Genomic DNA, 27597 nt, shown 5'->3' with positions numbered 1-27597 from the left:
ACATTTTCTGATTCCAGTACTTTAACACACTGCTGGAATATGCATTGTGCTGAACTCGTACTCTTTTTCGGCATAATTATTTATTAGTCTTTCATTGTCTAGTGTAATACTCATACGCTATTGAAACTGATATGCCTTGATATGTTTCTATCTTTCTGAGCTGGAACATCATACTCTACTACATTTTAAATCGGTCCTAAACGGTTTTGATCTTTTCACATTTTGTATTGATATTCGGGTAATAAAGTGACAATATTGTTGTACTTATGTGGTAAAGTTAACTACAAATTATTTATCTGTTAGTTCATGTATTCCGGTTATTTTATATTGTATATGCTGTAATACCTTGACACTATGGTTGTTGTTTTTTTTTTTTTGTTTTTTGTTTTTTTTAGGGGTCCATGCTTATACTGTTGGGTGCTGTTTAGTACGTTAGTAAGGTGAAGCATCATTAGTACTAACGATGCTGGTCTGGGCATTTTGAATGATAGAAATAAATCCATCCACCAAAGTTTTTTGTATGAAACCTATAAGGGATAGATGGCAGAGATCTTAGTGATTAGGATCCAGCTGCAAACTGAATGGCAGAAAATACCAGAATATATATGTTTTTCTGTAATATAAATTCTTTTTGTTTGTTATAAAGTTTCTTTCTCACACTCTGTATAGCATGGTGCCACTTAGCACCATAAGTGTGTCTAAAATTGCTTCAGTAAGATCATACAAGCAATATTTTATCTTGCGATCCCAATGATGATATAGATATATTCAAATTAATGAAGATTGATTTACGGAAGCCCTTTTCAAAATACTATTATTCAGTAGTCCTGTGGTTTTTGCTCATATACCGTATGTGGCGATTCTTTTGAAAAGTAAAGGATCCTACCGGGAGGTTACACCGGACAGACCTTTCTTTAGGATTTGGTGAGTGTGACTGTCCTATTTAAAGGGAATGAAGTCAAGCAGTAAATTCACTGCTCACCCTTTTCACATTGACCCTTTCTCCCAGCATGGGGTCTTTGATCTTGTAACAATAGCAGATGGACATGGTGTAAAAACTAGGACCCTTGAGGAATAAAAAGAGCCCATTCATACTGTGTTAGAATATTGTGATGGCGTCTCTTTTGCGGGACACAAATTCTGCAATACTTAAAATATCATTTCCAAGTGTTAAGCTTAATAAATATATATATATATATATATACATACACACACACACACACACACACACACACACACACACACACACACACACACACACACACACACACACACACTATGCGTTTGTATGATCAGTGGCGATTTCAGGACCTGGACTCCCATCGCTCAGCAGTCCTTTGCGCAGATTAGTGCAGCATGGTGGATCAGTGGTTAGCACTGTTGGTTTGCAGCACTGGGGTCCTGGGTTCAAATCCCACCAAGGACAACATTTGCAAGGAGTATGCATCTTCTACCTGTATTTACGTGGGTTTCCTCCGGGTTCTCCGGTTTCTTCCCATACTCCAAAGACCTCTACTGATGGGAAATTTAGATTTTTAGCCCTAATGCGAACAGCAATGATGATGTCTGTAACGCACTATGGAATAAATGGCACTAAATAAGCAAAGCATAATAATCAGATAAATTTGTTTCATTGTTCGTTTGCTTTCTAAATACAAAATTAAGCAAGTTTCATATTGCTGCCACAGAATATCTGCAAATCCTATATCTAGATGAGTGCTTTTGCAAAACTGATACACAGCTGTCAAAACTCTCAGTGTTAGAGATAGCAGAAAGAAGTGAGGATGTACACAGATCTGCTGTTGAGAGGGGAGAATGTATCTATAACTTTAGGGAGGGCAGAGAAAAGGAGGAAAGCACAACATGAGCTGTTGAGCCCAGTGGTTGGCTGCAGCAGTGATATCGGCTCTACTGTGCTCATACCCCCTGCAATTATCAAAAACTGAATCAGCAGTAGAACGGCATCACTGGACCCAGGGAGCGTGATTTGAAGCTCAGTTTGGTAGAACTTTTAAAGGGAATCTAAGCAGATTTTTGCTATGTAATCTGAGGACAGCATGATATAGGGATTATTACACTAAATTTAGCCATGTGTCGCTTATTATGCTGTGTGCTGTTAATTACTGGTACTTACAATGAAAGTTTTATCACCAGGACATTATCACTGCCTAGACTACAGCTCAGGGGACTGCTAGACTGACCACACCCCCTCCTGTGATGAGCAGCTCACTGTCAATAGACAACACTGTGTCACACCTGCTGCATCCAATAAACTAAGTGATAAATTATTGAAATCTGGATCTCTTTTCATACATTATGCTGCTCTCGGAAGAGGTAGCAGAAACCTGGTGACAGATTCCCTTTAAGGGTATTTTCACATGTGATTCATATGCTGTGGACTTCCCTCAACAGCAAAAATTGCATCGAATAATGAAGTTTTTGTGTAAGATTTATTTTATTGTGCAAATGCTGCAGATTTTCAAACCACTTTGAAAATTTGCATTGGATTTAAATTCCACACCGCATGTTAGTTTCCTGAAAAGTTAAAGCCTTTACCAAGCAACCAACGTTTTCAGAATGGTTCCATTTTTCAAACAAGGGTGTTTGGCTTTTTACAGTAGCATAAGTAGAAGTGAAGTTCTATCGGGCCCAGGACACAATTTGGACCCTGTACCCCCAGTAGCATGTTCATATGCTTGGACCCCAATCAGGGTGATACAGTCTCTCTTGGCCCCCACTACATGTATGTGTGTATGTATGTATATATATATATATACTAGCTGTACTACCCGGCTTCGCCCGGGTTAATGACTGCTGTTAGCAAAATAGAATGTGTTAACAAAAATTTATTCTGCACACAAAAACCACAAAACAAATAGATAGAAATGTAATTATTAAAAGGCAAAAACTAAGCTAATAGAAGAATTTCACAACATATATTAGCTTTGTTATACTGAGAATGTCTTTGTTGCCTATATTAACCAATCAGAGCTCAGATTAATTAACTGTAGCAAAATAGAAGCTGAGCTGTGATTGGTTGCTATTGGCAGCCTGATAAATCCCCAGCCAACAGTAAGCCCACCCCCTGGCAGTATATATTAGCTCACACATACACATAATAGACAGGTCATGTGACTGACAGCTGCCGTATTTCCTATATGGTACATTTGTTGCTCTTGTAGTTTGTCTGCTTATTAATCAGATTTTTATTTTTGAAGGACAATACCAGACTTGTGTGTGTTTCAGGGCGAGTTTCATGTATCAAGTTGTGTGTGTTGAGTTGCGTGTGGCGACATGCATGTAGTGACTTTTGTGAGATGAGTTTTGTGTGGCGACATGCGTGTAGCAACATTTTGTGTGTCGAGTTGCATGTCACAGGTTAGTATAGTAAGTTGTGTGCAGCAAGTTTTGAGCATGGCGAGTTTTGCGCGTGGCGAGTTTCATGTGTGGTGCGTTTTGAGTATGTGCAAGTTTTGTGTGAGTCAACTTTTGCATGTGGTGCAACTTTTGTACATGTGGCAATTTTTCTGTGTGTGCAAGTTTTGCATGAGGTGAGTATTCCATGAGGTGAGTTTTGCGTGTGGCGAGTTTTGCGTGAGCCTAGTTTTGCATATGGCGAGTTTTGCATGTAGCGAGTTTTGCGTGTGGCGAGTTTTGAGTGGTGACTTTTGTGTTTCGACTTTTATGTGGCGAGGTTGGTGTATGTGTGGTGAAATGTGCGCTGAGGGTCGTATATGTGTTCAAGCACGTGGTAGTGTGTGGCGCATTTTGTGTTTGTGTCGGGGCCCCACCTTAGCAACTGTACGGTATATACTCTTTGGCGCCATCGCTCTCATTCTTTAAGTCCCCATTGTTCACATCTGGCAGCTGTCAATTTTTCTCCAACACTTTTCCCTTCACTTTTTCCCCATTATGTAGACAGGGGCAAAATTGTTTGGTGAATTGGAACGCGCGGGGTTAAAATTTCACCTCACAACATAGCCTATGACGCTCTCGGGGTCCAGACGTGTGACTGTGCAAAATTTTGTGGCTGTAGCTGTGACGGTGCAGATGCCAATCCCGGACATACACACATACATACATACATACATACATACACACATTCAGCTTTATATATTAGATATACCTGTATGTAATCTCCTGTATATAGTATATACCTGTGTGTCATCTCACCTATATATAGTATATATGTGTGTCATCTCCTCCTGTATATAGTATATACCTGTATGTCATCTCCTCCTATACATAGCATATACCTGTATGTCATCTCCTCCTGTATATACTATATACTGTACCTGTAGGTAATCTGCTCCTGTATATAGTATATACCTGTGTGTCATCTCATCCTGTATGTAGTATGTTCCTGTATGTCATCTCCTCCTCTATATAGTATATACCTGTGTGTCATCTCTCCTGTATATAGTATATATCTGTGTGTCATCTCCTGTATATAGTATATACCTGTGTGTCATCTCCCCTGTAAATAGTATATACCTGTGTGTCATCTCCTCCTGTATATAGTATATATCTGTATGTCATCTCCTCCTGTATTAGCCCTCGTTCACACGTTATTTGGTCAGTATTTTTACCTCAGTATTTGTAAGCTAAATTGGCAGCCTGATAAATCCCCAGCCAACAGTAAGCCCACCCCCTGGCAGTATATATTAGCTCACACATACACATAATAGACTGGTCATGTGACTGACAGCTGCCGGATTCCTATATGGTACATTTGTTGCTCTTGTAGTTTTTCAGCTTATTAATCGGATTTTTATTTTTGAAGGATAATACCAGACTTGTGTGTGTTTTAGGGCGGGTTTCGTGTGTCAAGTTGTGTGTGTTGAGTTGCGTGTGGCGACATGCATGTAGCGACTTTTGTGAGATGAGTTTTGTGTGGCGACATGCGTGTAGCAACTTTTTGTGTGTCGAGTTGCATGTGACAGGTTAGTGTAGCAAGTTGTGTGCAGCAAGTTTTGCGCATGGCGAGTTTTGCGCGTGGCGAGTTTTATGTGTGGTGCCTTTTGAGTATGTGCAAGTTTTGTGTGAGGCAACTTTTGCATGTGTTGCAACTTTTGTGCATGTGGCAATTTTTCCGCGTGTGCAAGTTTTGCGTGTGGCGAGTTTTCCATGAGGTGAGTTTTGCACGTGTGGCGAGTTTTGCATGTGGAGAGTTTTGCGCGTGGCGAGTTTTGAGCGGCGACTTTTGTGTTTCGACTTTTATGTGGCGAGGTTGGTGTATGTGTGGTGAAATGTGCGCTGAGGGTCGTATATGTGTTCGAGCACGTGGTAGTGTGTGGCGCATTTTGTGTGTGTGTTCATATCCCCGTGGTGGTGTGGTGATTATCTAATGTCGGGGCCCCACCTTAGCAACTGTACAGTATATACTCTTTGGCGCTATCGCTGTCATTCTTTAAGTCCCCTTTGTTCACATCTGGCAGCTGGTAATTTGCCTCCAACACTTTTCCTTTCACTTTTTCCCCATTATGTAGATAGGGGCAAAATTGTTTGGTGAATTGGAAAGAGCGGGGTTAAAATTTCACCTTACAACATAGCTTTGACGCTCTCGGGGTCCAGACGTGTGACTGTGCAAAATTTTGTGCCTGTAGCTGCGACGCCTCCAACACTTTTGCTTTCACTTTTTCCCCATTATGTAGATAGGGGCAAAATTGTTTGGTGAATTGGAAAGCGCGGGGTTAAAATTTCACCTCACAACATAGCCTATGACGCTCTCGGGGTCCAGACGTGTGACTGTGCAAAATGTTGTGCCTGTAGCTGCGACGCATCCAACACTTTTCCTTTCACTTTTTCCCCATTATGTAGATAGGGGCAAAATTGTTTGGTGAATTGGAAAGCGCGGGGTTAAAATTTCACCTCACAACATAGCCTATGACGCTCTCGGGGTCCAGACGTGTGACTGTGCAAAATTTTGTGGCTGTAGCTGCGACGGTTCAGATGCCAATCCCGGACATACATACATACATACATACATACACACACACACACATTCAGCTTTATATATTAGACTAGCTGTACTACCCGGCTTCGCCCGGGTTAATGACTGCTGTTAGCAAAATAGAATGTGTTAACAAAAATTTATTCTGCACACAAAAACCACAAAACAAATAGATAGAAATGTAATTATTAAAAGGCAAAAACTAAGCAAATAGAAGCATTTCACAACATATATTAGCTTTGTTATACTGAGAATGTCTTTGTTGCCTATATTAACCAATCAGAGCTCAGGTTAATTAACTGTAGCAAAATAGAAGCTGAGCTGTGATTGGTTGCTATTGGCAGCCTGATAAATCCCCAGCCAACAGGAAGCCCTCCCCCCTGGCAGTATATATTAGCTCACACATACACATAATAGACAGGTCATGTGACTGACAGCTGCCGTATTTCCTATATGGTACATTTGTTGCTCTTGTAGTTTGCTTATTAATCAGATTTTTATTTTTGAAGGACAATACCAGACTTGTGTGTGTTTTAGGGCGAGTTTTATGTGTCAAGTTGTGTGTGTTGAGTTGCGTGTGGCGACATGCATGTAGCGACTTTTGTGAGATGAGTTTTGTGTGGCGACATGCGTGTAGCAACATTTTGTGTGTTGAGTTGCATGTGACAGGTTAGTGTAGCAAGTTGTGTGCAGCAAGATTTGTGCATGGCGAGTTTTGCGCGTGGCGAGTTTTATGTGTGGTGCATTTTGAGTATGTGCAAGTTTTGTGTGAGGCAACTTTTGCATGTGGTGCAACTTTTGTACATGTGGCAATTTTTCTGTGTGTGCAAGTTTTGCATGAGGTGAGTTTTCCATGAGGTGAGTTTTGCACGTGTGGCGAGTTTTGCGTGAGCCTAGTTTTGCATATGGCGAGTTTTGCATGTAGCGAGTTTTGAGTGGTGACTTTTGTGTTTCGACTTTTATGTGGCGAGGTTGGTGTGTGTGTGTGGTGAAATGTGTGCTGAGGGTGGTATATGTGTTCAAGCACGTGGTAGTGTGTGGCGCATTTTGTGTTTGTGTTCATATCCCCGTGTGTGGTGAGTATCCCATGTCGGGGCCCCACCTTAGCAACTGTACGGTATATACTCTTTGTCGCCATCGCTCTCATTCTTTAAGTCTTCATTGTTCACATCTGGCAGCTGTCAATTTTCCTCCAACACTTTTCCCTTCACTTTTTCCCCATTATGTAGATAGGAGCAAAATTGTTTGGTGAATTGGAACGCGCGGGGTTAAAATTTCACCTCACAACATAGCCTATGACGCTCTCGGGGTCCAGACGTGTGACTGTGCAAAATTTTGTGGCTGTAGCTGCGACGGTACAGATGCCAATCCCGGACATACACACATACATACATACACACATTCAGCTTTATATATTAGATATACCTGTATGTAATCTCCTGTATATAGTATATACCTGTGTGTCATCTCACCTATATATAGTATATATCTGTGTGTCATCTCCTGTATATAGTATATACCTGTATGTCATCTCCTCCTATACTACATAGCATATACCTGTGTCATCTCCTCCTGTATATACTATATACCTGTAGGTAATCTGCTCCTGTATATAGTATATACCTGTGTGTCATCTCCTCCTGTATATAGTATATACCTGTATGTCATCTCCTCCTGTATGTAGTATGTACCTGTATGTCATCTCCTCCTCTATATAGTATATACCTGTGTGTCATCTCTCCTGTATATAGTATATATCTGTGTGTCATCTCCTCCTGTATATAGTATATACCTGTGTGTCATCTCCCCTGTAAATAGTATATACCTGTGTGTCATCTCCTGTATATAGTATATAGCTGTATGTCATCTCCTCCTGTATTAGCCCTCGTTCACACGTTATTTGGTCAGTATTTTTACCTCAGTATTTGTAAGCTAAAATGGCAGCCTGATAAATCCCCAGCCAACAGTAAGCCCACCCCCTGGCAGTATATATTAGCTCACACATACACATAATAGACTGGTCATGTGACTGACAGCTGCCGGATTCCTATATGGTACATTTGTTGCTCTTGTAGTTTGTCTGCTTATTAATCAGATTTTTATTTTTGAAGGATACCAGACTTGTGTGTGTTTTAGGGCGAGTTTCGTGTGTCAAGTTGTGTGTGTTGAGTTGCGTGTGGCGACATGCATGTAGGGACTTTTGTGAGATGAGTTTTGTGTGGCGACATGCGTGTAGCAACTTTTTGTGTGTCGAGTTGCATGTGACAGGTTAGTGTAGCAAGTTGTGTGCAGCAAGTTTTGCGCATGGCGAGTTTTGCGCGTGGCGAGTTTTATGTGTGGTGCCTTTTGAGTATGTGCAAGTTTTGTGTGAGGCAACTTTTGCATGTGTTGCAACTTTTGTGCATGTGGCAATTTTTCTGCGTGTGGCAATTTTTCTGCGTGTGCAAGTTTTGCGTGTGGCGAGTTTTGCACGTGTGGCGAGTTTTGCATGTGGAGAGTTTTGCGCGTGGCGAGTTTTGAGCGGCGACTTTTGTGTTTCTACTTTTATGTGGCGAGGTTGGTGTATGTGTGGTGAAATGTGCACTGAGGGTGGTATATGTGTTCGAGCACGTGGTAGTGTGTGGCGCATTTTGTGTGTGTGTTCATATCCCCGTGGTGGTGTGATTATCCCATGTTGGGGCCCCACCTTAGCAACTGTACAGTATATACTCTTTGGTGCCATCGCTGTCATTCTTTAAGTCCCCCTTGTTCACATCTGGCAGCTGTTAATTTGCCTCCAACACTTTTCCTTTCATTTTTTCCCCATTATGTAGATAGGGGCAAAATTGTTTGGTGACTTGGAAAGCGCGGGGTTAAAATTTCACCTCACAATATAGCTTTGACGCTCTCAGGGTCCAGACGTGTGACTGTGCAAAATTTTGTGCCTGTAGCTGCGACGCCTCCAACACTTTTCCTTTCACTTTTTCCCCATTATGTAGATAGGGGCAAAATTGTTTGGTGAATTGGAAAGCGCGGGGTTAAAATTTCACCTCACAACATAGCCTATGACGCTCTCGGGGTCCAGACGTGTGACTGTGCAAAATTTTGTGGCTGTAGCTGCTACGGTTCAGATGCCAATCCCGGACATACATACATACATACATACATACACACACACACATTCAGCTTTATATATTAGACTAGCTGTACTACCCGGCTTCGCCCGGGTTAATGACTGCTGTTAGCAAAATAGAATGTGTTAACAAAAATTTATTCTGCACACAAAAACCACAAAACAAATAGATAGAAATGTAATTATTAAAAGGCAAAAACTAAGCAAATAGAAGCATTTCACAACATATATTAGCTTTGTTATACTGAGAATGTCTTTGTTGCCTATATTAACCAATCAGAGCTCAGGTTAATTAACTGTAGCAAAATAGAAGCTGAGCTGTGATTGGTTGCTATTGGCAGCCTGATAAATCCCCAGCCAACAGGAAGCCCTCCCCCCTGGCAGTATATATTAGCTCACACATACACATAATAGACAGGTCATGTGACTGACAGCTGCCGTATTTCCTATATGGTACATTTGTTGCTCTTGTAGTTTGCTTATTAATCAGATTTTTATTTTTGAAGGACAATACCAGACTTGTGTGTGTTTTAGGGCGAGTTTTATGTGTCAAGTTGTGTGTGTTGAGTTGCGTGTGGCGACATGCATGTAGCGACTTTTGTGAGATGAGTTTTGTGTGGCGACATGCGTGTAGCAACATTTTGTGTGTTGAGTTGCATGTGACAGGTTAGTGTAGCAAGTTGTGTGCAGCAAGATTTGTGCATGGCGAGTTTTGCGCGTGGCGAGTTTTATGTGTGGTGCATTTTGAGTATGTGCAAGTTTTGTGTGAGGCAACTTTTGCATGTGGTGCAACTTTTGTACATGTGGCAATTTTTCTGTGTGTGCAAGTTTTGCATGAGGTGAGTTTTCCATGAGGTGAGTTTTGCACGTGTGGCGAGTTTTGCGTGAGCCTAGTTTTGCATATGGCGAGTTTTGCATGTAGCGAGTTTTGAGTGGTGACTTTTGTGTTTCGACTTTTATGTGGCGAGGTTGGTGTGTGTGTGTGGTGAAATGTGTGCTGAGGGTGGTATATGTGTTCAAGCACGTGGTAGTGTGTGGCGCATTTTGTGTTTGTGTTCATATCCCCGTGTGTGGTGAGTATCCCATGTCGGGGCCCCACCTTAGCAACTGTACGGTATATACTCTTTGTCGCCATCGCTCTCATTCTTTAAGTCCTCATTGTTCACATCTGGCAGCTGTCAATTTTCCTCCAACACTTTTCCCTTCACTTTTTCCCCATTATGTAGATAGGAGCAAAATTGTTTGGTGAATTGGAACGCGCGGGGTTAAAATTTCACCTCACAACATAGCCTATGACGCTCTCGGGGTCCAGACGTGTGACTGTGCAAAATTTTGTGGCTGTAGCTGCGACGGTACAGATGCCAATCCCGGACATACACACATACATACATACACACATTCAGCTTTATATATTAGATATACCTGTATGTAATCTCCTGTATATAGTATATACCTGTGTGTCATCTCACCTATATATAGTATATATCTGTGTGTCATCTCCTGTATATAGTATATACCTGTATGTCATCTCCTCCTATACATAGCATATACCTGTGTCATCTCCTCCTGTATATACTATATACCTGTAGGTAATCTGCTCCTGTATATAGTATATACCTGTGTGTCATCTCCTCCTGTATATAGTATATACCTGTATGTCATCTCCTCCTGTATGTAGTATGTACCTGTATGTCATCTCCTCCTCTATATAGTATATACCTGTGTGTCATCTCTCCTGTATATAGTATATATCTGTGTGTCATCTCCTCCTGTATATAGTATATACCTGTGTGTCATCTCCCCTGTAAATAGTATATACCTGTGTGTCATCTCCTGTATATAGTATATAGCTGTATGCCATCTCCTCCTGTATTAGCCCTCGTTCACACGTTATTTGGTCAGTATTTTTACCTCAGTATTTGTAAGCTAAAATGGCAGCCTGATAAATCCCCAGCCAACAGTAAGCCCACCCCCTGGCAGTATATATTAGCTCACACATACACATAATAGACTGGTCATGTGACTGACAGCTGCCGGATTCCTATATGGTACATTTGTTGCTCTTGTAGTTTGTCTGCTTATTAATCAGATTTTTATTTTTGAAGGATACCAGACTTGTGTGTGTTTTAGGGCGAGTTTCGTGTGTCAAGTTGTGTGTGTTGAGTTGCGTGTGGCGACATGCATGTAGGGACTTTTGTGAGATGAGTTTTGTGTGGCGACATGCGTGTAGCAACTTTTTGTGTGTCGAGTTGCATGTGACAGGTTAGTGTAGCAAGTTGTGTGCAGCAAGTTTTGCGCATGGCGAGTTTTGCGCGTGGCGAGTTTTATGTGTGGTGCCTTTTGAGTATGTGCAAGTTTTGTGTGAGGCAACTTTTGCATGTGTTGCAACTTTTGTGCATGTGGCAATTTTTCTGCGTGTGGCAATTTTTCTGCGTGTGCAAGTTTTGCGTGTGGCGAGTTTTGCACGTGTGGCGAGTTTTGCATGTGGAGAGTTTTGCGCGTTGCGAGTTTTGAGTGGTGACTTTTGTGTTTCGACTTTTATGTGGCGAGGTTGGTGTGTGTGTGGTGAAATGTGTGCTGAGGGTCGTATATGTGTTCAAGCACGTGGTAGTGTGTGGCGCATTTTGTGTTTGTGTTCATATCCCCGTGTGTGGTGAGTATCCCATGTCGGGGCCCCACCTTAGCAACTGTACGGTATATACCCTTTGGCGCCATCGCTCTCATTCTTTAAGTCCTCATTGTTCACATCTGGCAGCTGTCAATTTTCCTCCAACACTTTTCCCTTCACTTTTTCCCCATTATGTAGATAGGGGCAAAATTGTTTGGTGAATTGGAACGCGCGGGGTTAAAATTTCACCTCACAACATAGCCTATGACGCTCTCGGGGTCCAGACGTGTGACTGTGCAAAATTTTGTGGCTGTAGCTGCGACGGTGCAGATGCCAATCCCGGACATACACACATACATACATACACACATTCAGCTTTATATATTAGATATACCTGTATGTAATCTCCTGTATATAGTATATACCTGTGTGTCATCTCGCCTATATATAGTATATATCTGTGTGTCATCTCCTCCTGTATATAGTATATACCTGTATGTCATCTCCTCCTATACATAGCATATACCTGTATGTCATCTCCTCCTGTATATACTATATACCTGTAGGTAATCTGCTCCTGTATATAGTATATACCTGTGTGTCATCTCCTCCTGTATATAGTATATACCTGTATGTCATCTCGTCCTGTATGTAGTATGTACCTGTATGTCATCTCCTCCTCTATATAGTATATACCTGTGTGTCATCTCTCCTGTATATAGTATATATCTGTGTGTCATCTCCTCCTGTATATAGTATATACCTGTGTGTCATCTCCCCTGTAAATAGTATATACCTGTGTGTCATCTCCTCCTGTATATAGTATATATCTGTATGTCATCTCCTCCTGTATTAGACCTCGTTCACACGTTATTTGGTCAGTATTTTTACCTCAGTATTTGTAAGCTAAAATGGCAGCCTGATAAATCCCCAGCCAACAGTAAGCCCACCCCCTGGCAGTATATATTAGCTCACACATACACATAATAGACTGGTCATGTGACTGACAGCTGCCGGATTCCTATATGGTACATTTGTTGCTCTTGTAGTTTGTCTGCTTATTAATCAGATTTTTATTTTTGAAGGATAATACCAGACTTGTGTGTGTTTTAGGGCGAGTTTCGTGTGTCAAGTTGTGTGTGTTGAGTTGCGTGTGGCGACATGCATGTAGGGACTTTTGTGAGATGAGTTTTGTGTGGCGACATGCGTGTAGCAACTTTTTGTGTGTCGAGTTGCATGTGACAGGTTAGCGTTGTGTGCAGCAAGTTTTGCGCATGGCGAGTTTTGCGCGTGGCGAGTTTTATGTGTGGTGCCTTTTGAGTATGTGCAAGTTTTGTGTGAGGCAACTTTTGCATGTGTTGCAACTTTTGTGCATGTGGCAATTTTTCTGCGTGTGGCAATTTTTCTGCGTGTGCAAGTTTTGCGTGTGGCGAGTTTTCCATGAGGTGAGTTTTGCACGTGTGGCGAGTTTTGCATGTAGAGAGTTTTGCGCGTGGCGAGTTTTGAGCGGCGACTTTTGTGTTTCTACTTTTATGTGGCGAGGTTGGTGTATGTGTGGTGAAATGTGCGCTGAGGGTGGTATATGTGTTCGAGCACGTGGTAGTATGTGGCGCATTTTGTGTGTGTGTTCATATCCCCGTGGTGGTGTGGTGATTATCCCATGTTGGGGCCCCACCTTAGCAACTGTACAGTATATACTCTTTGGCGCCATCGCTGTCATTCTTTAAGTCCCCCTTGTTCACATCTGGCAGCTGTTAATTTGCCTCCAACACTTTTCCTTTCATTTTTTCCCCATTATGTAGATAGGGGCAAAATTGTTTGGTGAATTGGAAAGCGCGGGGTTAAAATTTCACCTCACAACATAGCTTTGATGCTCTCAGGGTCCAGACGTGTGACTGTGCAAAATTTTGTGCCTGTAGCTGCGACGCCTCCAACACTTTTCCTTTCACTTTTTCCCCATTATGTCGATAGGGGCAAAATTGTTTGGTGAATTGGAAAGCGCGGGGTTAAAATTTCACCTCACAACATAGCCTATGACGCTCTCGGGGTCCAGACGTGTGACTGTGCAAAATTTTGTGGCTGTAGCTGCGACGGTTCAGATGCCAATCCCGGACATACATACATACATACATACATACACACACACACACATTCAGCTTTATATATTAGACTAGCTGTACTACCCGGCTTCGCCCGGGTTAATGACTGCTGTTAGCAAAATAGAATGTGTTAACAAAAATTTATTCTGCACACAAAAACCACAAAACAAATAGATAGAAATGTAATTATTAAAAGGCAAAAACTAAGCAAATAGAAGCATTTCACAACATATATTAGCTTTGTTATACTGAGAATGTCTTTGTTGCCTATATTAACCAATCAGAGCTCAGGTTAATTAACTGTAGCAAAATAGAAGCTGAGCTGTGATTGGTTGCTATTGGCAGCCTGATAAATCCCCAGCCAACAGGAAGCCCTCCCCCCTGGCAGTATATATTAGCTCACACATACACATAATAGACAGGTCATGTGACTGACAGCTGCCGTATTTCCTATATGGTACATTTGTTGCTCTTGTAGTTTGCTTATTAATCAGATTTTTATTTTTGAAGGACAATACCAGACTTGTGTGTGTTTTAGGGCGAGTTTTATGTGTCAAGTTGTGTGTGTTGAGTTGCGTGTGGCGACATGCATGTAGCGACTTTTGTGAGATGAGTTTTGTGTGGCGACATGCGTGTAGCAACATTTTGTGTGTTGAGTTGCATGTGACAGGTTAGTGTAGCAAGTTGTGTGCAGCAAGATTTGTGCATGGCGAGTTTTGCGCGTGGCGAGTTTTATGTGTGGTGCATTTTGAGTATGTGCAAGTTTTGTGTGAGGCAACTTTTGCATGTGGTGCAACTTTTGTACATGTGGCAATTTTTCTGTGTGTGCAAGTTTTGCATGAGGTGAGTTTTCCATGAGGTGAGTTTTGCACGTGTGGCGAGTTTTGCGTGAGCCTAGTTTTGCATATGGCGAGTTTTGCATGTAGCGAGTTTTGAGTGGTGACTTTTGTGTTTCGACTTTTATGTGGCGAGGTTGGTGTGTGTGTGTGGTGAAATGTGTGCTGAGGGTGGTATATGTGTTCAAGCACGTGGTAGTGTGTGGCGCATTTTGTGTTTGTGTTCATATCCCCGTGTGTGGTGAGTATCCCATGTCGGGGCCCCACCTTAGCAACTGTACGGTATATACTCTTTGTCGCCATCGCTCTCATTCTTTAAGTCCTCATTGTTCACATCTGGCAGCTGTCAATTTTCCTCCAACACTTTTCCCTTCACTTTTTCCCCATTATGTAGATAGGAGCAAAATTGTTTGGTGAATTGGAACGCGCGGGGTTAAAATTTCACCTCACAACATAGCCTATGACGCTCTCGGGGTCCAGACGTGTGACTGTGCAAAATTTTGTGGCTGTAGCTGCGACGGTACAGATGCCAATCCCGGACATACACACATACATACATACACACATTCAGCTTTATATATTAGATATACCTGTATGTAATCTCCTGTATATAGTATATACCTGTGTGTCATCTCACCTATATATAGTATATATCTGTGTGTCATCTCCTGTATATAGTATATACCTGTATGTCATCTCCTCCTATACATAGCATATACCTGTGTCATCTCCTCCTGTATATACTATATACCTGTAGGTAATCTGCTCCTGTATATAGTATATACCTGTGTGTCATCTCCTCCTGTATATAGTATATACCTGTATGTCATCTCCTCCTGTATGTAGTATGTACCTGTATGTCATCTCCTCCTCTATATAGTATATACCTGTGTGTCATCTCTCCTGTATATAGTATATATCTGTGTGTCATCTCCTCCTGTATATAGTATATACCTGTGTGTCATCTCCCCTGTAAATAGTATATACCTGTGTGTCATCTCCTGTATATAGTATATAGCTGTATGCCATCTCCTCCTGTATTAGCCCTCGTTCACACGTTATTTGGTCAGTATTTTTACCTCAGTATTTGTAAGCTAAAATGGCAGCCTGATAAATCCCCAGCCAACAGTAAGCCCACCCCCTGGCAGTATATATTAGCTCACACATACACATAATAGACTGGTCATGTGACTGACAGCTGCCGGATTCCTATATGGTACATTTGTTGCTCTTGTAGTTTGTCTGCTTATTAATCAGATTTTTATTTTTGAAGGATACCAGACTTGTGTGTGTTTTAGGGCGAGTTTCGTGTGTCAAGTTGTGTGTGTTGAGTTGCGTGTGGCGACATGCATGTAGGGACTTTTGTGAGATGAGTTTTGTGTGGCGACATGCGTGTAGCAACTTTTTGTGTGTCGAGTTGCATGTGACAGGTTAGTGTAGCAAGTTGTGTGCAGCAAGTTTTGCGCATGGCGAGTTTTGCGCGTGGCGAGTTTTATGTGTGGTGCCTTTTGAGTATGTGCAAGTTTTGTGTGAGGCAACTTTTGCATGTGTTGCAACTTTTGTGCATGTGGCAATTTTTCTGCGTGTGGCAATTTTTCTGCGTGTGCAAGTTTTGCGTGTGGCGAGTTTTGCACGTGTGGCGAGTTTTGCATGTGGAGAGTTTTGCGCGTGGCGAGTTTTGAGCGGCGACTTTTGTGTTTCTACTTTTATGTGGCGAGGTTGGTGTATGTGTGGTGAAATGTGCACTGAGGGTGGTATATGTGTTCGAGCACGTGGTAGTGTGTGGCGCATTTTGTGTGTGTGTTCATATCCCCGTGGTGGTGTGATTATCCCATGTTGGGGCCCCACCTTAGCAACTGTACAGTATATACTCTTTGGTGCCATCGCTGTCATTCTTTAAGTCCCCCTTGTTCACATCTGGCAGCTGTTAATTTGCCTCCAACACTTTTCCTTTCATTTTTTCCCCATTATGTAGATAGGGGCAAAATTGTTTGGTGACTTGGAAAGCGCGGGGTTAAAATTTCACCTCACAATATAGCTTTGACGCTCTCAGGGTCCAGACGTGTGACTGTGCAAAATTTTGTGCCTGTAGCTGCGACGCCTCCAACACTTTTCCTTTCACTTTTTCCCCATTATGTAGATAGGGGCAAAATTGTTTGGTGAATTGGAAAGCGCGGGGTTAAAATTTCACCTCACAACATAGCCTATGACGCTCTCGGGGTCCAGACGTGTGACTGTGCAAAATTTTGTGGCTGTAGCTGCTACGGTTCAGATGCCAATCCCGGACATACATACATACATACATACATACACACACACACACATTCAGCTTTATATATTAGACTAGCTGTACTACCCGGCTTCGCCCGGGTTAATGACTGCTGTTAGCAAAATAGAATGTGTTAACAAAAATTTATTCTGCACACAAAAACCACAAAACAAATAGATAGAAATGTAATTATTAAAAGGCAAAAACTAAGCTAATAGAAGAATTTCACAACATATATTAGCTTTGTTATACTGAGAATGTCTTTGTTGCCTATATTAACCAATCAGAGCTCAGATTAATTAACTGTAGCAAAATAGAAGCTGAGCTGTGATTGGTTGCTATTGGCAGCCTGATAAATCCCCAGCCAACAGTAAGCCCACCCCCTGGCAGTATATATTAGCTCACACATACACATAATAGACAGGTCATGTGACTGACAGCTGCCGTATTTCCTATATGGTACATTTGTTGCTCTTGTAGTTTGTCTGCTTATTAATCAGATTTTTATTTTTGAAGGACAATACCAGACTTGTGTGTGTTTCAGGGCGAGTTTCATGTATCAAGTTGTGTGTGTTGAGTTGCGTGTGGCGACATGCATGTAGTGACTTTTGTGAGATGAGTTTTGTGTGGCGACATGCGTGTAGCAACATTTTGTGTGTCGAGTTGCATGTCACAGGTTAGTATAGTAAGTTGTGTGCAGCAAGTTTTGAGCATGGCGAGTTTTGCGCGTGGCGAGTTTCATGTGTGGTGCGTTTTGAGTATGTGCAAGTTTTGTGTGAGTCAACTTTTGCATGTGGTGCAACTTTTGTACATGTGGCAATTTTTCTGTGTGTGCAAGTTTTGCATGAGGTGAGTATTCCATGAGGTGAGTTTTGCGTGTGGCGAGTTTTGCGTGAGCCTAGTTTTGCATATGGCGAGTTTTGCATGTAGCGAGTTTTGCGTGTGGCGAGTTTTGAGTGGTGACTTTTGTGTTTCGACTTTTATGTGGCGAGGTTGGTGTATGTGTGGTGAAATGTGCGCTGAGGGTCGTATATGTGTTCAAGCACGTGGTAGTGTGTGGCGCATTTTGTGTTTGTGTCGGGGCCCCACCTTAGCAACTGTACGGTATATACTCTTTGGCGCCATCGCTCTCATTCTTTAAGTCCCCATTGTTCACATCTGGCAGCTGTCAATTTTTCTCCAACACTTTTCCCTTCACTTTTTCCCCATTATGTAGACAGGGGCAAAATTGTTTGGTGAATTGGAACGCGCGGGGTTAAAATTTCACCTCACAACATAGCCTATGACGCTCTCGGGGTCCAGACGTGTGACTGTGCAAAATTTTGTGGCTGTAGCTGTGACGGTGCAGATGCCAATCCCGGACATACACACATACATACATACATACATACATACATACATACACACATTCAGCTTTATATATTAGATATACCTGTATGTAATCTCCTGTATATAGTATATACCTGTGTGTCATCTCACCTATATATAGTATATATGTGTGTCATCTCCTCCTGTATATAGTATATACCTGTATGTCATCTCCTCCTATACATAGCATATACCTGTATGTCATCTCCTCCTGTATATACTATATACTGTACCTGTAGGTAATCTGCTCCTGTATATAGTATATACCTGTGTGTCATCTCATCCTGTATGTAGTATGTTCCTGTATGTCATCTCCTCCTCTATATAGTATATACCTGTGTGTCATCTCTCCTGTATATAGTATATATCTGTGTGTCATCTCCTGTATATAGTATATACCTGTGTGTCATCTCCCCTGTAAATAGTATATACCTGTGTGTCATCTCCTCCTGTATATAGTATATATCTGTATGTCATCTCCTCCTGTATTAGCCCTCGTTCACACGTTATTTGGTCAGTATTTTTACCTCAGTATTTGTAAGCTAAATTGGCAGCCTGATAAATCCCCAGCCAACAGTAAGCCCACCCCCTGGCAGTATATATTAGCTCACACATACACATAATAGACTGGTCATGTGACTGACAGCTGCCGGATTCCTATATGGTACATTTGTTGCTCTTGTAGTTTTTCAGCTTATTAATCGGATTTTTATTTTTGAAGGATAATACCAGACTTGTGTGTGTTTTAGGGCGGGTTTCGTGTGTCAAGTTGTGTGTGTTGAGTTGCGTGTGGCGACATGCATGTAGCGACTTTTGTGAGATGAGTTTTGTGTGGCGACATGCGTGTAGCAACTTTTTGTGTGTCGAGTTGCATGTGACAGGTTAGTGTAGCAAGTTGTGTGCAGCAAGTTTTGCGCATGGCGAGTTTTGCGCGTGGCGAGTTTTATGTGTGGTGCCTTTTGAGTATGTGCAAGTTTTGTGTGAGGCAACTTTTGCATGTGTTGCAACTTTTGTGCATGTGGCAATTTTTCCGCGTGTGCAAGTTTTGCGTGTGGCGAGTTTTCCATGAGGTGAGTTTTGCACGTGTGGCGAGTTTTGCATGTGGAGAGTTTTGCGCGTGGCGAGTTTTGAGCGGCGACTTTTGTGTTTCGACTTTTATGTGGCGAGGTTGGTGTATGTGTGGTGAAATGTGCGCTGAGGGTCGTATATGTGTTCGAGCACGTGGTAGTGTGTGGCGCATTTTGTGTGTGTGTTCATATCCCCGTGGTGGTGTGGTGATTATCTAATGTCGGGGCCCCACCTTAGCAACTGTACAGTATATACTCTTTGGCGCTATCGCTGTCATTCTTTAAGTCCCCTTTGTTCACATCTGGCAGCTGGTAATTTGCCTCCAACACTTTTCCTTTCACTTTTTCCCCATTATGTAGATAGGGGCAAAATTGTTTGGTGAATTGGAAAGAGCGGGGTTAAAATTTCACCTTACAACATAGCTTTGACGCTCTCGGGGTCCAGACGTGTGACTGTGCAAAATTTTGTGCCTGTAGCTGCGACGCCTCCAACACTTTTGCTTTCACTTTTTCCCCATTATGTAGATAGGGGCAAAATTGTTTGGTGAATTGGAAAGCGCGGGGTTAAAATTTCACCTCACAACATAGCCTATGACGCTCTCGGGGTCCAGACGTGTGACTGTGCAAAATGTTGTGCCTGTAGCTGCGACGCATCCAACACTTTTCCTTTCACTTTTTCCCCATTATGTAGATAGGGGCAAAATTGTTTGGTGAATTGGAAAGCGCGGGGTTAAAATTTCACCTCACAACATAGCCTATGACGCTCTCGGGGTCCAGACGTGTGACTGTGCAAAATTTTGTGGCTGTAGCTGCGACGGTTCAGATGCCAATCCCGGACATACATACATACATACATACATACACACACACACACATTCAGCTTTATATATTAGATATATGTATATATTTATTACAAATACAATTTGTAAATGTGACAGAACATGGTAATAAACATTTTTCGGTTATAAATCTGAATAAAACAGTCGTAGATAAAGAATAATACACATTATTCATATAAATACCTAAGGGCCCGCTAATGAAATAGACAAACCACCAGAATGTATAGTTCAGAAATAAAATAAACCTTTATTAATACAACATCATTAAAATCAGGTGTGAATATAACACCATTGAAACATTAAAAGGTGCCTCCAGTCATAGTGATCAGGGCTCAAACAACCCCCACTTAACGCCTAATGTACTGACACACAGTAAGTGACTATTCTAATGGCAATGGAATAAACAGTTAAGGAGAGAAATGATGAATATGAGATACAATATTATAGTGAATCTACCGCCATATAGCCCATATAGCAAAGCAAAAAAGGTTCGAGTATATATATATGTTACACAAGTAACTAAAACTAATGCTGAATAAGGGTGGCAGCAAAAAAGCTAATATGGATTGTAAGACTACTAGAAAAAATCTCCTGAACAAATTTACCCAGTGGAGGCTGCACGAGACCTGAAGGTTCCCCAACGCGCGTTTCGAGTTGAATTCTTCTTCACACCCCCGGAAGAAGAATTCAACTCGAAACGCGCGTTGGGGAACCTTCAGGTCTCGTGCAGCCTCCACTGGGTAAATTTGTTCAGGAGATTTTTTCTAGTAGTTTTACAATCCATATTAGTTTTTTTGCTGCCACCCTCATTCAGCATTAGTTTTAGTTACTTGTGTAACATATATATATATATACTCGAACCTTTTTTGCTTTGCTATATGGGCTATATGGCGGTAGATTCACTATAATATTGTATCTCTATTCATCATTTCTCTCCTTAACTGTTTATTCCATTGCCATTAGAATAGTCACTTACTGTGTGTCAGTAAATTAGGCGTTAAGTGGGGGTTGTTTGAGCCCTGATCACTATGACTGGAGGCACCTTTTAATGTTTCAATGGTGTTATATTCACACCTGATTTTAATGATGTTGTATTAATAAAGGTTTATTTTATTTCTGAACTATACATTCTGGTGGTTTGTCTATTTCATTAGCGGGCCCTTAGGTATTTATGTTATCTTGAATGTGTTCACATATATATTCTTTGGACTAATATGCATACACATTATTCATATACTATTACTGAACAAAATCCACTATACCGAGACCAGTACATCAATAATACCACATACAAGAAACAAATAATGGCGCCACACCATAGCCAGTCCATATATTACGACCAGATAGTGACCAAAAATAGCACTATACTGATTAATAAAAATTACTGTACTAACCCTAATACTACCCCCATATAGTAGAAGGTATCCATATATATATATACAGTGCAAGGAGCTCCAGATACTCAACGGTAACACTTACAGTGGAAGCAATGTGTTTGTCTACGTTCACATTTGCGGTCTGCGCCGCAGCGTCGGGCGCCGCAGCGTCGCCGCATTCGTCATGCGCCCCTATATTTAACATGGGGGCGCATGGACATGCATCGCACTTGCATTTTGTGCCGCATGCGTCACTGCGGCGCACGCGTCCGGGCGCAGAGGACGCAGCAAGTTGCATTTTTGCTGCGTCCAAAATCAATCAAAAAAAGGACGCATGCGGCGCAAAACGCAGCGTTGTGCATGCGTTTTGCTGCGTTTTTGTTTGCGTTGTGCGTTGCGTCGCCGACGCTGCGGCGCACAACGCAAATGTGAACGTAGCCTTTCTGCTTTTCCCAATTCTATAGTATCAGTACCTCCACTCTGTCCCACAATAACCGTATCCTCAAAAATAAAAACCATACGGTAGTGATTTGCCCCTATGTCCCCCATACACTAGTAATGCTGATGTCCCCTATGTGCCCAAATGCAGTAGAATTTCCCCCACTATGGGAATTGTACCGTAGTATTGTCCACCTATTATGGTCCTACAAACTGTAACGTCTTTCATTGTAGCCCTGATATAATAAGAATATTTCACTTTGTGGCCCCATAAATGAATAATGTTCCTTTATATGGCCCCATACAGTAATAATGTCCTCCAATACCTTGTCTATGTCCCCCATTGTGCCTCCACAGTGCTGCACTGCTACTCTTATTCCATAGCCGCAGATCTCGGTGACCCCAGCGCGTGTCATGTAACACCGCCGTTGTGCTTTGCAGGTGGAGGGTAACTGCGGGGCAGGGAGCCTTCTCCTCCTTGCTCCACCATAGTTTCTAACAGGACGTGCGTTTGAGGACGCACTTTCAGTCGAAAATAGCTCTTGCCGTAACGGGCTTTCTTGAGGTCTCACCCCCGATGTCCAGGCTCGTTACGACCTTGGCTTTTAAAATACGGTCATGTTCTCCATAATTAATGAACAATATGACGACGACAACAGCGGACTTTATTCTGTCTATATTTCCTTGTCTTTTTCTTTTGAAAATCTGTTTTGCTTTATAGATTTTTACACGTTTCTAACCGTATTAAACGTTATCAATTTTACTCATATGGAATAAAGGTTTCATGCCTAAAAGACTGAGCCTTGTACAAAATATCTTCAAGATATTTGGATCGACTTGAAACATTTTATAGCCAGTCGCTTTAAGTGGAGACCCATTCGGCTTTTCCCCACAAAAGCCCTCTCCATTCCGTCTCTTGGGGGCGGTGGAGGAGATCCGCACGGTTCCTATCTGGTGATACCATAGTGCTTCCTGGTGATAATTGTGAGGAGGGTGTGGAGGGAAAGCTGCTGGAATGTGTTTGCCAAAATCCAGGAACATGTTCAATAACACAATCTTGAAGCACTAACCGAATTCTGAAAGAAATTGGATCTGGAAAACATCCATCACTTGATACCCCCTAAGATAGTTTGGTTGTTAACGGCTTAAAGAGTGTTACATATATTAAATGATCAAAACTAAACCGTTTCTAATACAGGAAGCCTTTAATATCCTTGGGGGTTAAAAGAAATTCCGGCTTTATGTTAAATAGACTTTTCTCAAATTTCTTAAAATTATATGCTGGGAGAACAAAAGTACGGTATGTGTCTATAGACTTAATTTGTTTTTACTCCACCTATTTTAATAAATTCAGCAAGGTTTAACCAACACTAAAATCTATGTAACATTCAAAGTTCATAGGACCAGTACAAGATAACTATTGTTTTTTTTTCAGTACTTCAGAGCTGCACTCACAATTCTGCCTGTTTTTTGTTTGTTTTTTGTTTTTTTTTGGAAGCAGTCAACAATCCAGTAATCCAGGTCCTCCTTGACCCTATGATTTAATTGAGTGTACCGTTATGACCTGATTATAGTCTTCTGAATTCATTGGGACGTAATAGTATGCCTAGTGGATGTCACCGGCACATGAGGTACAAGTTGTAATATACTAATGACAATCCGTTGCAGTGGAAAGGATTGTAATTTGAGGTCCCAAGTAAGGATTAAAATATTTAAAAGGGAATCTGTCCTCAGATTTTTGTTATGTAATCTGAGAGCAGCATGATGTAGGAGCAGAGAGCCTGGTTCCAGCAATGTTTCACTTATTGGGCTGTGTTTTTCTGTTTTAATACAATCAGTGTTTTATTGGCCGGAGATTATCACTGCAGGACTAGGTGACTTGTGCTTCCTGGTCCAATTGAGACCCCCATCACTGATTAGCAGCTTTGTCACTATACAATGGAAACAGAAAGTGCTGATGTGGGCAGGGATATACACAGCTCAGCCTTTAAGATCTGCAACAGAGAAAACTCTTATTCTAAGTGACACTTCACTGGAATCAGGGTTTCTGTCCCTACCCAATGCTGCTGTCGGATTACATGGTAACTAACTTCTGACAGATTACCATTATTACAGTATATTGAAAGCACCACTCCAGCATGGTATTTTTGTCTTTTTTTTCCTGCACTGGAGTAGTGCTTTTAAGTTTGGGATCCAGTGATTGTGTGGTTGGTGGTGTCGCGGTGGTACCGTGGACACCTCTTTAATGCGCTCTGCAGGGAGCACCGCACACTGCTGGCTCGGACATTCCTGTCATTCCTGTGTGTTGGTGCAAGGTTATTTAAACTCCTCATTTACAGTGCAGGAATGGCCATCTGACAGGTCTGTGCGGTGATGGGTTTATTTGTCAGCACAGAGATGTAATTGTCTGCTCCCTGTCCAAATGTTTGTGGTGGTAAATGGGAGACGTGTAGAGGCGGCATTCAGAGCGAATATTACACTTCTACGTAAACCGCATAGAAGATCCAACCTCATCCCTCCCATTATTGGCTCTGTTCACACCACGTTTTTCTTTAAAAAAATAAAATTAAAAAATTGTGCATGCTTTCTATTTTCCTGCAACAGCCAGATGTTTCGGGCAGGATTAGTAAAAATCCCATTTGCTATGTTCCTTGCGATTAATGGTTTTTCTCATTGACTTTCATGAAGGAAACTGTTCCATAGAATTGAACAATCCCCCTCGCACATCACACATGGAGACTGGCACAAAAGAAAGGAGAAATTGTTTTTCCTCTTTCCCTTTTTGACACAATCATTCTTTTTATCGAAAAAAAAAAAGACGTATGAAATGTTAATCTCCAAAATGTAGCTTACCCTTGTTACTACAAGCTCTGCCTCCAATGGACGCCATTGCTTATGGCATAGTGTTTGGCAAAGTTCAAAGTGATTGTCCAATTCTTTAAAATTGGTGTCCTTCCCAATCCTTACCCCCCGCGCCCTTTTCTTACACATAAGATAGGTGTCAGATGAGCAGTCGTTTAACCAACAACTATTTCCCTTGACTCCTTCATACACGAGCTCCAGCTCCTATGTTCTCTATGATAGAGCTGCTGCCAGACTCCTCTGCCGGTGGCTTATCTCCCAGAGAACAAAAGGATCGGCCCTTGTAAATCTTGTGTGCAGATCCTTTTCTTCCCCAAAATCCTCTGTCAGGAGGCCCCATACGCATTAGTCTGCTGGTCATTCCCTCCAGGCCAGCTCTAGTCTAATGTGTATGGGGGGCCTGTAATATATGCCAATAACCTTAAACAGTTTGGGGTCTGGCTCTCCACACACCCCCAGTTGATCATGGGTTAAAAGTAGAGTTGAGCGAATTTTTCAAAATTCTGATCCGATTACGATCGGCAGCGAGTATTGTATTTGCGATATTCGCCGAACGTCATTGGAGTCAATGGGAGTAGAAATGAACGAATAATGTTCGGAGTCGATCATCAACCATAAATTGGGCACCAATATGGCAAATTCAGATTCAGCGACCGATTCCGAACATATTCGCTCAACTCTAATTAAAAGAAGTTGCAACACTTTTGCAGGACCTGTGTCCCCTTCTTTTTGTAACCATTACATAGAATCCACTCTACAAGACCACCTCTTCGAGAATGCCACCTGCTCTCTAACACGTTTTAGGCCGTGTTCCCATGAGGAGTTTTTGATGCACCATATTTTTAATAAGTCAAAAAATGCTACATCTTACAGTTCCAGCAAATTGAATGGGATTTATGGAAATCTCGTGCCTGAGCTGCTTTTCTACTCAGCGTAATCTGCCCTGCGGTGCGGGATTCTAATCTGCAGCGTGTCAATTTCTCTTCCTGTACACAGAGTTTTATGTGCGGATTTTCCCCATAGACTTGTATTAGATGCAGAAAATCCGCAGGTAACAAACGCACATGTGTTTTTCGTGCATTTCCACTGCAAAAGCGCATTAAAAACTCATGTAATCCTCCCATGGCTGTATCAATAAAGATTTGTCAAAGCCAAATACCAGGAAGCACCAAAAACAAAGCGTGACAAGATAAAAAACCACAGCATGAAAAAGGCAACGAAAACGCAAGTCACCTCATTTACTTAATAGGGGCAGAAAATCTGCAACAACAAAAACTCGTCGTGGGAACGTAGCCTTAAAGTATGTTCACATGTCGCGTTTATGCTGCATTTTTCGCAGGGCTGTGGAGACGGTAAGCCAAACCTCCGACGACTCAATTCCCAAGACTCCGACTCCACCAAAATGGGCTCCGACTCCACAGCCCATGTAGCACCAACATATTCCGCAGCGCTTTACAGTTCAACTTGCTGACCATTTTTCACCCATTCTAATGCATAAGAAAAAAGCATTACAAAAATTATTTTTTATGAAGCAATTTTCCTGCCTAGAAACTCGTTTTTGATGCAGAAATGTCCATAGCAAATAATGTGCTTACCTTTACTAGGACAGAATTTAATGTTTATCATGTACAGTATATACTGTAAGGCTTTGTTCACATGTCCAGTAGGGATCCTTTTAGAAGGGATCCAGCAGCCATCCCTTGGCCAATCTTGTGCAAACACAACTTTTTAGTCCATTTTTCAATAAGTGATCTGTGCTGCATCCATTTATCTTAACATTGAAGTCTATGGAAAACGGATCTGGTTATTATTTGGGTTTTTTTTTTATTTGTGGCGGATCTGGTTTTTTGCTTACTGGATCCAGTTTCCATAGATTACAATACTAAAAAAAAAATGGAACTGGAGAGGACATGTGAACATAGCCTAAGAAAACCATTTCTCAGTATAATTTTTAGGTGATCATCTGAGTTTTTCAATCTATCTATCTATCTATCTATCTATCTATCTATCTATCTATCTATCTATCTATCTATCTATCTATCTATCTATCTATCTATCTATCTATCTATCTATCTATCTATCTATCTATCTATCATCACCAAAGTCAGAGAAAGCGCTCTTCTACCTCAGGTTCATGGCTCTGAATTGTTAATGTTAATGTATACATCTCACCTCATAATTATAGGCCAGATTGACCTCTGAAATCTCTGCCACCACTGGAATTTCTAATATATATATTATAATAGTTTGCCTTAATAATATTGAACATGAAGTTTAGTTTGTGTGATTTTTTATTTTTTTTTGTTATGCAGAACGGCGAGTCTTCTTCTGAATCCAGCTTTCCGTTTTCCCATGTTGAAAGACAAGGATATCTAGAGGACCAGGCAGCGCGCAGGTCTCTTCCTAAACATCATCTTCTGACCAATGGACACTCCTCTTTACAAAGAGATGGACCAGGTTCATTCCTTTTGGATCTTCCAAACTTTCCGGATCTGTCCAAGGCTGATATTGATGGACAGAATCCAAATATTCAGGTAAATGGCAGATGTTCAAAGTTTAGGTGGCAAAGCGCCGTGCACCATAGCGGCACAGGCTCTGTCATCATTCTACAGGCGGAAGCTTCCTTATAATCCCACAGCATTTGCCTACAGTCTAGATCACCTTATTATATAATAAAGACTTGTACCCTAATGTCTTAAAGAGAATCTGCCACCTAATCTTAGAGCAGCATGATGTAGGGACAGAGACCTTGATTCCAGCAATGTGTCAC

General features: G+C 41.6%; 1 protein-coding gene across 1 annotated transcript in view; it reads left to right on the top strand.

Moving 5' to 3' along the window:
* ISM1 (isthmin 1) overlaps positions 1 to 27597 on the top strand; it is a 97308-nt gene that overhangs the window by 36417 nt on the left and 33294 nt on the right. Inside the window, exon 2 of the mRNA XM_077282575.1 lies at positions 27140 to 27361. Coding sequence (XP_077138690.1) covers positions 27140 to 27361 — 222 coding nt within the window. The remainder of the gene's footprint in view (positions 1 to 27139; positions 27362 to 27597) is intronic.

This window comes from Ranitomeya variabilis, chromosome 2 (genome assembly GCF_051348905.1).
Source record: "Ranitomeya variabilis isolate aRanVar5 chromosome 2, aRanVar5.hap1, whole genome shotgun sequence".
In the NCBI taxonomy this organism is placed as follows: domain Eukaryota; kingdom Metazoa; phylum Chordata; class Amphibia; order Anura; family Dendrobatidae; genus Ranitomeya; species Ranitomeya variabilis.
Note: the sequence above shows the minus strand (reverse complement) of the source record. Positions and strands in the feature narration are given on the sequence as shown.